The sequence below is a fragment of the Phascolarctos cinereus genome, unplaced genomic scaffold (genome assembly GCF_003287225.1).
Source record: "Phascolarctos cinereus isolate Bilbo 61053 unplaced genomic scaffold, phaCin_HiC Scaffold_4;HRSCAF=312, whole genome shotgun sequence".
Lineage (NCBI taxonomy): Eukaryota > Metazoa > Chordata > Mammalia > Diprotodontia > Phascolarctidae > Phascolarctos > Phascolarctos cinereus.
In genome coordinates this window covers 651,117,357-651,130,435 of record NW_027555847.1, presented here as the reverse complement: position 1 = coordinate 651,130,435, position 13,079 = coordinate 651,117,357, and the positions used below count along the sequence as shown (strand labels likewise).

The window sequence follows — 13,079 nt, the reverse complement described above, 5'->3', positions numbered from 1 at the left end:
CTGACTAAAAGGTTTCCCACATTCACTGCATTCATAGGTTGTTTTTTTTTTCCAGAATGAATACTATGATATATAATAGCATTAGAGCTGTGCTTGAAGATACTCCACAGTCATTTCATTCATTGAGTTTCTCGCCAATGTAAATTTTCTGTCATTTATCAACTTTGGAATGGCATTTGAAACTCTGGCCTTATTCATGGGATTTCTCTTCCCTAGGCCTTTCCTAACAGATAAGGTTTGTTTGAACAGAGACTGAAACCTGTCCCAGTTTCATTATGCTGCAGGCCTGAATAACAACCACAGGTTGGGAACCTTTCTGACTTTCTAAATCATCATTTTTACAGTCTCCTCCAAATCCATTCTCTGGGGAATATGACACAAGAGTCTTTCCCATATTGCTCCATGGGATTCTACTTCAGCAGCAATATCTTATTTGGAAGTTATTTCTACATTCTCAGTATCTTTCTCACAATCTGAAACAAGAAATGGAAAGTTTAAATGCCACTTGTTTAAAAAAGTAATTTTTAATGAAATATCTGTGTGACTCAGAGTTGTTGGCTAAGCTCCTTGGAGACTGGGACTGTTTCCTTTCTTTCTGTCCCTCTATGAGAATTCTACTGCAACAACAAAAAAGATCTTAAGTTCAGGAACTCCGTAAACCACACAGATCCGCAGAAGAAATGTCCAATAAAAGCTACCAGAACAATGATGGCTTTAAGGAATATGTTAACTAATGTACACAAGGTCTTAGACTGCTTATAGGCCCACTTATGACATCAACCTACAGTAAGTGACACAGGAACATGAGAGACCTGTTTATCATTCATTTATTTTAATTCTCTACCACAAATACATGTTGACTGGTTACTAAGTGCTTAGTGGATCAATCCACATGGGACAATATAGGTTATTCCCCAAAGTCTTAGTGATGCTCCTGCATTAAGACTTTGGGGACATCTTGTACTTTTCTTTCAAGCAATGCTATATCCCCATGGGCCTTCATTACTACCCTACTTTTCTATTATAGAGTACTCTTTAAAGTCCTCTTCATTTTGTGGACGTAAGTAAAAGCTCTTGAAGGCTACACCAGTGAAGTGTAGCTCTGACAAGTGTAACCAAGATGGAGAGGCCTCAAGTATGGCTCCAGTGACAGAATGTCTCTGTTGTCTGAGGACCAACCTAGTGCTATCTAAATGTGATCATCAACAGAAGAGTGGCTGCCGGGTGATAAACATGTTAGCTACAGAAACCATCTGCTAAGGCATGGAAGGTCTTCAACGTGACTCAGATCTTGGGAGTACCCACACCAGTGAAACAATGAACCTACTGAAATGACTAAACATTTGAAATGTGTATATGAATTTACTTGTCAGCCTCAGTTGGGGTGCTGATTAGTTTTGACAATCTGCTTTTTTTCCTCTTTCTTTTTCCCTCTTTGTTACAAAGGATGGATTAATGGGTAGAAGAAGGAAAGTGACATATTAGAAAATGAAGGTGATATAAAAACAAAAGATATCAATAACTTATTTTTTTTTAATAAGTATGTGTGTATTAACTCTCCCGATAAACTGTGAGTTCCTGAAGAATCATAGGATCAAACAGAGCTGAAAAAATACTTCAGAGTTCATCTGGTCTAAACTTCTCATTTTATAAATATGGAAACTGAGACCCAGAGAAGGTGACTTGCTCAAAGTCACAAAATAAGTGGCAGTGCCAATATTCAAACCTAGGTCCTCTGACTTCATGTCTTTCCAGCACACCATGTCATATTCTGTAATGCTTCATCATGGCGTGGAAGAAAATCTTTTGAGAATCCAGATACCTCTCCCAAGGCGGGAACTATAATCTTTTCTTCAATGTAACCCAAAAAAGGACCCTGCATATGGAAGGCATTAAAGACTACTGCAATGTACTGACTAGTCTGTCCTGCTGCCCACATTAGGAACATGAACCAGTCACTCCATAGCACATGCATAGAGATAGATTCCACAGAAATGATAACTTTTATTTCCAAACACTCAAAACAACCAAGAGAACATAGTTCTTCTAAAATAAGTCATCAAACTCTTAAGGAAAGTGAACAAAATCATGGGTCATTTTTTATATGGTAAAACAAAATAATATGACTCATAATTCACAACAAAGGGGGTAGAGAAGGTGCTAGAAGTCGCCAAGAGGAAGTTCTAAGAGATGAGAAAGTGAGATTAGGAGGCAAGTAGGGATTCAACTCAAAATTGAGAATTTTCAATCTGAGGATGTAGGTATTGGGTACACTGTGAAAGTTATATATAATCATGGAGCATTAAAACTACAATGGCCTTCAGTTACACATGGTGGGTTGTGGGAAAACAGGAATATTAGCCCTGTTGATGGACTTGTGAATGAGTACCACCATACTGAAAAACAATTTGGAATTCTACACAAAAAGTTAGTAAATAGTTCATGCTCTCTAACCCTATACCACTGCTAGGCCTATACCCAAAGACATCAAAGAAATAGGAAAAAATCCTATATGTACAAAAATACTTACACAGCATCTCTTTTTGTTGTGATCAAAAAACCTGCAGACTAAAGGGATGTGCATCAAATGAGGAATTCCTCAATAAATGAGGGTATATGAATATGATGAAACACTAATAAACAGATGAAGAGTAATCAGAACCAGAACAATTTATACTATAACACCGATATTATAAAAATGAACAATTTAAAAGACTTTTATAAAATGATGAAAAATAAAATGAGCAGGACCAGGAGAATGACTTTTACAGTCAAAACACGATAAAGACAAACAACTTTGAGTTTCAAGAAATCTGATCAATGCAATGAGCATCCATGATCCCAGAGAAGGATGATAATGATGAAACACACTATCACCCTCCTGACAGAGAGGGGACAAATGGAGGGTAGGGAAAGAGACACGTGTTTGGGTTTTTGTTTTGTTGCTTTTTGGTCAGGCAATCAGAGTTAAGTGACTTGTCCAGGGTCACACCGCTAGTAAGTGTCAAGTGTCTGAGGTCACATTTGAACTCAGGTCCTCCTCACTCCAACGCCAGAGCTCGATCCACTGCCCCACCTAGCAGCCCCTAAGGATACATGTATTTTTGCATACAAGCCAAGGAGGGATTTTTTTTTTTTGGCTTGACTACTTACATTTGTTAGAAGGAATTTGTTTTCTTTTCTTTCTAATGGGGTGGAGGTGGGGAGGGAAAGCAAGCTGTTTATTTAAAAAACAGAGATATGGGGGTACTTACTACTGATGTGGAATGTTGTGTATGCTTTCATATTAGGTCACTGTATTGTTAGTTTTGCTTAATTTTTTACTTGTTATGAGAACTCTCTTGGGAGTGGGAATAGTCTATGGAAGATGAGGGAGAGCTGATGGAGGGAAGGATGACTTTAAGCAGAGGTATAAATACACAGTTCGCAATGCTCCTGAGTATGGACTGAACCAGAGTCTAATGTAATTGGGAAATATTTAACAAAATACCTAAGAATATAATAAAACATAGATAATATTAACATATTGTTTTCTCAGTTGATATGTGGCCCATTGGAATCTTTATGTATGGGTTAGCAGCCCCCATTTTTATTTGAGCCTTACACCACTGACTCTGAAGTTATGAACCTAGGTGACTGAAAGAATGGTGCTGCCCTCAGCAGAACTGGGGAAGTTTAAAGAAGGACCAGTTTTCGCATGTATGTGTCAGCGAGGGAGAGAGAGAGAATAAATTCCATTTTAGACATGCTGAGTTTGAAATCCTGGTGGGACTTCCAAGAAGAAATGTGAGACACAGAAATGGGGCTTAAAAAATGTTTATCCAGTTGAATTTCTCTGCATAAGGAAAGTAAAAATGAATAAGAACTAATCTCTACCCTCAGAAAATCCATAGTTTAGTGTGTATCTACGGGGAATGGGCTGAAGGTAGCAGGGATAAGACCCAGATGCAAGGCTATCAGAAATTCTTTGACTTTTCTCTAATCTCTCATACTCTCATAGTCAGTTAACAAATCCCATCAACTCCACCTCTTCCAACATCCCTCATGTTGATTCCTTCCTCTTTATTCCTTAGTATGGGACTTCTTTACCACCTGTCTGGACTACAATATAGGTTCTATCTTCACTATCCTCTGAACCTCTCCACCCCAACCATCCATCATACCTTTTAACTAAAAGATCTGCTCATAAACCCTTCAAAGTCTCCCTGTTACCTACTGAGTAATGTGCAAACTCCTTCACCTAGCATTCAAGATCTCCCCAGACTTGAAGCCATGTTACCATTCCAATCTGTCTCTTATTATTCCCCTACATGAAATCTATGTTCTGGCAAAATCGGACTGCTTACTGTCTCCATTACAAATCTTACACTTTCTTGCCTTCGTAATAGCTGGCATTTACATAGCACTGTACAGTTTGTAAAGCCCTTTACATGTTACTTCATATGGTCCTCACAACATTGCAGTGAGATTAGTGCTATTATGATCTCCATTTTATCCATGCTGATTTCCTTATAGCAGAGGAGAGAGCCAGTTTTGAAGCCAAGAGAACCTGGGCTCATGTCCTCTCTTTACCATGGGCTGGTTGAGATCATGAGCAAGTCACTTAGCTTTCCATGCTCTAGGGAATACTCTAAGGCGATATGCTGCAGGGAAGGTACCAACATCAGTAGAAAAGGCTTCCTCAACTGGGAGATCTCTATAAATGAAATCCCAGGTCCAGGCCCTATTCCTATCCCACCTCTATGTCTAAAAAAACCTTCACTGACCTCCCTTTATCTACTCAATTCCCAACCATTCTTTAAAGGTCAATTCAAATTTCACTTCTTCCATAAAATCTTTCCTGATCCCCCAGTCAGATATGAACTGAATCAAGCACTATTTTGCTTTCAGCCTCTCTAATGTATCATCATATACGACTGATAAATAAGGGAGGCAGTGTGGCCTAGTGAGGGCCCAGTCTAGTGCCCAGAGGGCCAGCCCTGGATACAGGAAGATCTAGACACAGGCCTGCTTCTGATGCCCAGTAGATTAGGAGTTTTTAATGGCCTCTGTTCTTTAAAAACACTTTGATGACTACTTCAATATAACTGGGTTTCTTTGGTAATCCCATATATTTTATTTATGCATTTAAAAGCATTACTCTGGGATAGGGAGTAGGGGGAGGAATAACTCTGCTTGGAATTAATTATGTCTGAGATGTCTGCAGGACATCCAGTTGTGAGCTTCTTCTGTAGCTCCCTACTGCCTACTAACACAGGTCTTAGAGCCAGAAGAGGCTTTGGAAGCCATTTACATGACATTTATGAGGCCTCCTCATAAGACAGGAAAACTGAAGCCTGCCCAAAATCACGCAAGTAGTGAGCCTGGAACACATAGGTCCCCTGAGGCCAGATGCTGGCCTTTTTCTGCCACAGCCCAGCCACCAACACCACCATCACGATGCCTGTGGAGGCCGTGGAGGCCTTGAATGCCAGCCTTAAGTGTGTGGTCTTTATCTTCTAGGAAATGGGAAACTACTGAAGGCACTTTAGGAAGATGGCCATGGCAGCACGCACAGAAGGGGAGGCGGAGAGCAAAGGGGTCCCTAGGTCCTCACCTCGTCAAGTATTACAACTTAACTATCATTAATTTCTGACGTTTCTAGCCAGAGCAACCGTTCCCCGCCACACACACACACAGAGCCGTCGGGCAACAAGCATTTATTAGGCGCTTACTGAGTACCAAGCACTGAACTATGCGCCCCTCAAGCACCATCCTTTCTCCCCCATCATCACGCGCGCGCGCGGCAGGTCCATGTCACAAACCACGCTGCCTGTAACGCGCAGGCGCGCAGAAGACAGCGCGGTCCAGCCACCCGTCCTGGGGCACCGACGCGCGCCCAGAACCAGGGCTAGGACCGACCCCACTCCGACCTCCGCCACCACACGCACGCGCGCAACGACCGTACCCGAGCCAGCCACAGCGCCGTCTGTGTTTTCCCCACGAGGCCTCGGCGGCGCGCGCAACCCCCAAAGCGTGGGGCCGACTGTACTGCGCGTGCTTACCGTTTACCCTGAGCAACACACGCCGATTCACTAGGTCTTCTCAAGCCCCGACGTTGTGCACATAACACACACCCCGAGTCGCGTCCCGAGCAGGAAGTGCTCCCGCCCGACCTTAGTCCCCGCCGCTCGGCACTTCCGGCGACGCTCTAGGCGCCCAGCGGGACTCGTCGTGGGCTCGGTGTCCGCCGGATAAAGAGGGGGGGGGAGGGGAGGAGGGAAGAAGCCTTTGCTAAGACAACAGCCTTGGGAGGTAGGAGCTGTTATCCCCGTTTGACAAATGAGGAAACTGAGGCAAGCAGAGGGAAGGGAACTCGCCCAGGGTACACAGCTGGGAGCCGTTTGAGGACGGGGTCTGAGCTAGAGAGTGTTGAACTCCAGGCCCGGCACTGTGTCCACTGCGGGAAAGGAGAGGAGGGGGAAGTGTTGAGGGACCGGGCCCCGCGGGCAGCCGCCGCCCCCTCCTCCCCCTCGGGCTCTCTGCTGACCGAGTTGGAAGGAAAGGGGCCGACTGCGTGACTAGCCCGCGACAGTTAGGTTCTGCCTTTTCATCAGTGACGCTGTCCGCTGCCCGAGCCCCCCGCCCCCACCCTTGGGGGCAGCTGCTGACCGCTCGGTCTCGGACTCCTCTGCTAGCCGGGCCGTCATCCGTCTCCCACCCATTCGTCCTGGAAGCCCGATGACCACTGCCTATCCTGTCGCCGTCCCAAGCTCAGCACGGCCAGATCAGCGCTCGTGTTTCCCTCGATACCAGCTCATCCGTCAGACTTGCCCTTGTGTAGGTCTTCCACCTTTAGCGCTCTTTGGTTCTTCCCTGCCCCTCACCCCCGTGCAAATCCTTTTGATGCTTTTATCTCACCTTCCACATCCGCCTCCTCTCCACTCTTAACTAGCACAGTGACTCAGGGTTGCATCTCCCTTAATCCATCCTTCACACAGCTTCTGAAAGTACTGGACATTTCCTACTTTCGCACATTAATATGTGTTCCCCATGCCTACAAAGCATTCCTCCGGAATCCATTTCGTCCTTCTATAAAATCTTCCCTTAACCTATTAGGTGAGGCAGGAGAAAGAGGGTTGGGGCCCAGGAGTCAGAAGACCTGAGTTCAAATGTAGTCTCAGACGCTAGCTATGTGACATTAGGGAAGTAATTTAACCTGTTTTGCCTCAGTTTACTTTATCTGTAAAATGGGGATGATAATAGCACCTCTCTTAGACACAGGGTTGTTTTGAAGGATCAAATGAAATAATTGTAAAGTGCCTGGCACATAGTAAGCACCATATAAATAAATGTTAGCTAGTATTCCTCTTCCTGCCTCAAAAATAAGCTTTTTGCTGATCTCTCATTTGTCCCTAACTACCAACTCTGTTATTCCTATCTGTGTTTATGTTGAATTCTCCACTGCCTCCAATAAAATCTGAGTTTCTGTAATGTAAAGAATGTTACTCATTTTTTTACTTTTTACTCTAGATTGTTATGAACCTTTTAGTAGATTTTCAATATTTGCTCATTTCCCTTCCAGCTACTTTATCTGTTAAGTGAAGGCACTGGACAATCTACAATCTCTTTCAGCTCTAAATGCTATGACCATATGAATCCTGGCTGCAGGACTTATCATTGTGTGACCACAGGCCAGTCCCTTCAACTCTTAGCCCATTTTCTGTTTCAAAGAATGGGCATAACAAGGCTTAGATGACCTACCTCACAGGGTTGTGATGAGAAAATTGTTTCTACAAACCTTAAAAAGTTGGAGAAATGTGAATTAAATAAATCATGCCTATTTAAGAGCTTTAAAAATAAAACTTGATATGAAGTAGAGATCTTAATTCAGTCTCAGAAAATGAAATTGAACGAGCCTGCTGGTTGGTTTTCCATCCTCGTCTTTTCCCATTCCAATCCATCCTCCACTCAGTTGTCAAATCCAGGTCCAACCATATCACATTGCACCATCACCCCACTCCACCTTTAATAAACTCCATTGGCTCCATCTAATCTACCAGATCAAACATCAAATCCTCTATTTGGCTTTCAAAGCCCTTCATAATCTGGGCCCTTTCTACCTTTCCAGTCTTCTTATACCTTACTCCCCTCCACATCCTCTGATAGTGACACTGGCCTTCCTACTGTTCCTTATACTAAACACAATCTCCTCACTATTTTCACCAGCTGTCCTTATGCCTGAAATGTTCTTCCTCATCTCAGCCTTTAACTTAAAGTCTCATCTTCTGAAAGAAACCTTTCCTAGCTAGTCCTCTTTAATCTTGGTACCTTCCCTCTAAGACTACCCCCAATTAACCAGATATATATGTATTAATATATGTATGTATACATATATATGAAATGTTTGTATATGGTTGTTTGTATGCTGTCTCTCTCCATTAGACTGTGAGTTCCTTGACAGCAGAAATCGTTTGTTTTTTGCCCATCCCCAAGTACTTAGCACAATGCCTGGTACATAGTAGGCACTTAATAAATATTAGTTGACTGAGCTGTGAAGCATCTATCAAAGAAAGAAAATCCCTGTTCCATATGCATTTACAGGTGAAATCTGTCAGAACCACAGGTAGTATCAGAGCTAAATCCATTGACTCCAGAGCCAGGATTCAAGACATGTAGTACAAATATACGACCAAAAGCCATTCCTCCAATGGATAAATGATCAAAGGATATGACCAGATAGTTCTTAAAAGAACTGCAAACCATAAGGAATATTTTGCTAAATCTCTAATAATAAAAGCAAGTGAAACTACCCCACAAACCCAGCAAATTTAAAAAGATGTCAAAAAAAAAAAGGAAAGTCACTGTTGGCAGGTTTGTGGAAAGACAGGCATATTAAGACATTGTTGATAGAGCTGTGAATTGACACAAACAACCTGGAAAGCAACTTGGAATTATGCCCTCAAAAAAGGTTACTAAAGTGTCCACACCTTTTGGAGCAGAGATCTTACTGCTACTCCAGTCAAGTTAAAGACAGGTATCTCTGTGTGTATACGTATACAAATGTGTTTCACTCATGTGTAAATACACATGTACATTCTCACTCAAAATATTTATAGCCGCACATTTTATGGCATCAAAGAATTGGAAACAAAGTAAATGTTCATTGTGAAAGCAACACAATGGAGTGTTAGTGCATCCTAAGAAATGATGAATAGGAAGAATTCAGAAAAGCATGAGAAAACTTCTGTTATAAAGTAAATAAAATCAGGAAAACACACACGTTAACAAAAATGTAACTACAAAGAAAAAAACAATAAAAAAGAATGCTGTGTGATTATAATGACCAAACTTTACCCCAGAGGAGAAATGAGAAACTACAGAAATGAGGAAATCTATCTTTCCTCAACTTAAAGAGATGGGGGACCATAGGCATGAAATGATGTGTTTATTGTTAGACACAGCCAACATATTAAGAATATTATTATATATTATATATTAAGAATACAACCTTCCTCCTCTCTGATCAAGAACTTTGGGGGTTAAGTCCAGGTTCCTGAATCTGGCATTTAAGGCCATCCCTAATCTGGCCCCATTGGACCTTCTCTCCAGTTGTTCCCCCAACACCTCCCCTCTCTTCTGGCTAGGCTGGGGGCTCACTTTTCCCTGTATGCTTCTAGGTCAGAGCGCCAAACCAAATATTCCTTTTTAAAAATTCTTTGTTACTCATTGGGTAAGGGAGGAGGAAGGCTGTTCAGAAATTGATGTGAAAACAGAAGATATCAAATTTTTTCAATAAAGAAAAAATATAACTTGCTGCACAGATGAAGATAGGGCATTATGGTTTCTGTACAGTCATATCCCATTCTGAAGATAAGGCATTATCACATCCAAGTGACAGCTTCCTCCTGCTTCTTCCCCACCACTGATTTTTTGAAATCACAGAATCTGAGTGAGAAGAATCTGAGAGGTCCTCTACTACAATGTTTATCTGAGCAGGAATCTCTGCTATAATAAGATCTCCGACAAGTATCTGTCCAGGTTCCTACTGAAAACTTACAGTGATTTTTTTAGACATAGCTAATGTGGAAATTTGTTTTGCTTGACTGCATATTTGCTACAAAGGTTTTGTTTCTCTTTTTCTCAGTGGGGAAGGTTTAGTGGGAGGTAAAAAAATGCTTCTTTTGGGGTAGCTAGGTGGCAAAGTGGATAGATTACTAGTCCTGGAGTCAGGAGGACCACTGTTCAAATCCAGCCTAACACATAACACTCACTAGCTGTGTGACTCTAGGAAAGTCACTTAACCCCAATTGCTTCATACTAAAAAAAAAATGCTTCTTAATTGGGGGGAAAAAAAGAAAAACCTACAATGATTAGGAACTTGCTGTTTCTGTAAGCAACCATTCCATTTCTGGACAATTCTAACCCCATCCCTAAATTCTAATTGTTTGGAAATTTTTCTTTATACTAAGCCAAAATCTGCCTCTATGGATTTGGGATGACCTCGCCCTCTGACCTTTAATTACATTGAAAGCTACCATAATAGTCTTCCTCCAACAATTTCAAGAAAAGAAACTAACTACATACGCCTGTTGTGTAAATTGCCTCCCAGAGAACCTAAAAAAGACCTCTGCATTCAGTCAATAAATGGAAAACTGATTAAAATTGCTCTAAGGTACCTCGATAGTGTTCTTCCTGGAACATTACAGTAGTTCCTCAACTATAAAATGGTGATAATAATGTTACTATTATCCCTCCCAGGGTTATTGTGAGGATCAAATGAGATAATATTTATAAAAGTGCCTAGCACACAGTACCAAGCACATAGTAGGCACTTAATAAATTTTTGTTTCCATCCTTCCTCCTGGGCATACGCCATGCTAATTTACTCAGTTCTCATTCATCTCAACCTCTGCTCTGACATTCAGCTCTTACTTCCTCTTCAAATATCCTCCATCTTTGGCACCTACATCACCCCATGTTCTCTTAGTACTCCTCAGATCTGCCAGTGGGGGTGGGATGAGGGTGAAACAGCCACACAAGTTATCAAAACAATGAACAAGCATTTATTTAGCAACTCTTATGAGATGGGTTAGATGTGTATAATGCAAGCTAAATGCCTGACCTGCAAGAGCTTACAAACTTTCGAAAAGCTGCTTTAAACTGGGTTCTCTGCTCTCTCAGATTCTCCTTTTCCTTTTTTCATTATAGTAACTGGTTTATTCTTTGGAATATGTTCTTTAGTATGTATTCTCTGGTGCTTGATAAGCTGTGTGCTCCGAATAAAAGCTTTTCCACATTCACTGCATTTATAAGGCTTTTCTTCAGAGTGAGTTCTCTGATGTTGAACAAAGCCTGACCAGCCTCTAAAGGCTTTTCCACATTCATTATATACACATGGTTTTTCTCCAGTGTGAATCCTCTGATGATTAATAACACTGGAGCTACGACTAAAGGTTTTTCCACACTCATGATACACATAGGGCTTCTCTCCAGTATGAATTCTCTGATGTTTAATAATATCTGAGCTGTGACTACATGTTTTTCCACATTCCTTACACTCATATGGTTTCTCTCCAGTATGAATTCTCTCATGTTCAATAAGTAAAGAAAACTGATTAAAAGATCTGCCACAATGATTACATTCATAGGGCTTTTCTCCAGTATGGATTCTCTGACGTCGAATAAGGTTTGAGCTCTGGCTAAAAGCTTTTCCACACTCACTGCATTGATAGGGCTTCTCTCCATTATGAATTCTTTGATGTCTAATAACATGTGAGCTATGAATGAAAGTTTTCCCACAATCATTACATTCATAGTATGAATTCGCTGATGTTTGGTAACATCTGAGCTCTGGCTAAAGAATTTTCCACATTCCTTACATTCATAAGGCTTCTCTCCAGTGTGAATTCTCAAGTGTTTAATAATATCTGATTGATATTTGAAATTTTTGCCACATGCTTCACATTTATGGGGTCTTTCTCCTTTGTGACTTCCCTGAAGTTCAATGTTGGAGCTCAAACAGAAGCTTCTTTTATAGTCTTTATGTTCATGGCTTATTTTTCCTCCAGGAGTTATCTTGTAAATGATAGTTCTACAAAGGGCCTCTCTCTGCCTTTCTAAACTGTTCTGCATTTCAAAGACTTCCATAAACTTCAATCCCTATGAAGCTTCACTTAGAAATTTTTCCCATATTGTTTCATGTGACATTCTTTCTTTAGTGATTTCTTGCTTTGATGTAGCCTCTTTCTTATTAAAAGTTTTACAATCTGAAATGAGAAACAAAATAGAATCAGACTACTGGAGGGCAAAAATAGTATCATCAAATTGAAATTCATTTTAAGAGAAGTCCTTATCTCTCACACATTCTCCCTCTCCCTCTCTCTCCTACATTGCCAGAATAATCACTCATAGAAATATATATGACCATAAAATCACTCTGCTCAAAAATCTGCCTCCTAAGTAAAGTTTAAACTCCTTTGTCTGGTAGTTGAAGCCCTCCAAAATCTGGTACAACCCTGCTTTCCCATTCTTGTTTTATCTTACCACCCTCTGTGCCCTCCGTACCCTAGCCAGACTGTAAAATTCTTGGGCCCCTGACTATACACTGTGCTCTCCCATCTGCCTTTCCTGGCTCAGGCTGTTTCCTTTGCCTGCGATACTTTCCTTCCCCATTTTTACTGGTTAAATCCCTACCCATCCTTTAAAGCCCAATTTAAAAATGGCACCTCCCCAAGAAAGATTTCCCTCTTGATAAAAGCCTTTCCTCAAGGGCCTCATGAAGCACTTTTTTTTCGACATCTGTACAACACTAATCACAGAATGTTATGTATCATAGCTATTTGTGGGTCCCCTACCCTCCTACTACTCTGTAAACTCCTTGAGTTAAGGGACAGTATCTTATCTAAACTCTCTAACTCAGGGCTTTGCACAGTAGGCATATATGTCTATTAATTGACTCACTGGGTTGGACTAGACCATTTCTAAGGTCCCTTCCAACTCTAAGTCCTATGATACTATGAATGAAGTTATTGGAGAGAATTCCAGAACAGAGTACAAAATAAACACATAGAATAAGGAAAACATACTTGAAGACAGTG

The 13,079-nt window shown here is 41.2% G+C and overlaps 2 protein-coding genes and 1 long non-coding RNA gene across 3 annotated transcripts in view; 1 reads left to right on the top strand and 2 right to left on the bottom strand.

Moving 5' to 3' along the window:
* LOC110214140 (uncharacterized) overlaps positions 1-6,195 on the bottom strand; it is a 33,966-nt gene extending 27,771 nt beyond the window's left edge. Inside the window, 1 exon segment of the mRNA XM_078153805.1 lies at positions 6,045-6,195. The gene's annotated coding sequence lies outside the window, so the exon portion shown is untranslated.
* A 37-nt stretch (positions 6,196-6,232) lies between these two features.
* On the top strand, positions 6,233-7,482 carry LOC144457045 (uncharacterized). Its single transcript, XR_013486357.1, has 2 exons — positions 6,233-6,294; positions 6,597-7,482. It is a non-coding gene; the product is annotated as an uncharacterized LOC144457045 (long non-coding RNA).
* A 3,335-nt stretch (positions 7,483-10,817) lies between these two features.
* The window catches only part of LOC110214141 (uncharacterized), a 48,969-nt gene continuing 46,707 nt past the window's right edge, over positions 10,818-13,079 (bottom strand). Inside the window, 1 exon segment of the mRNA XM_078153806.1 lies at positions 10,818-11,796. Coding sequence (XP_078009932.1) covers positions 11,138-11,796 — 659 coding nt within the window. The 3' untranslated portion in view covers positions 10,818-11,137.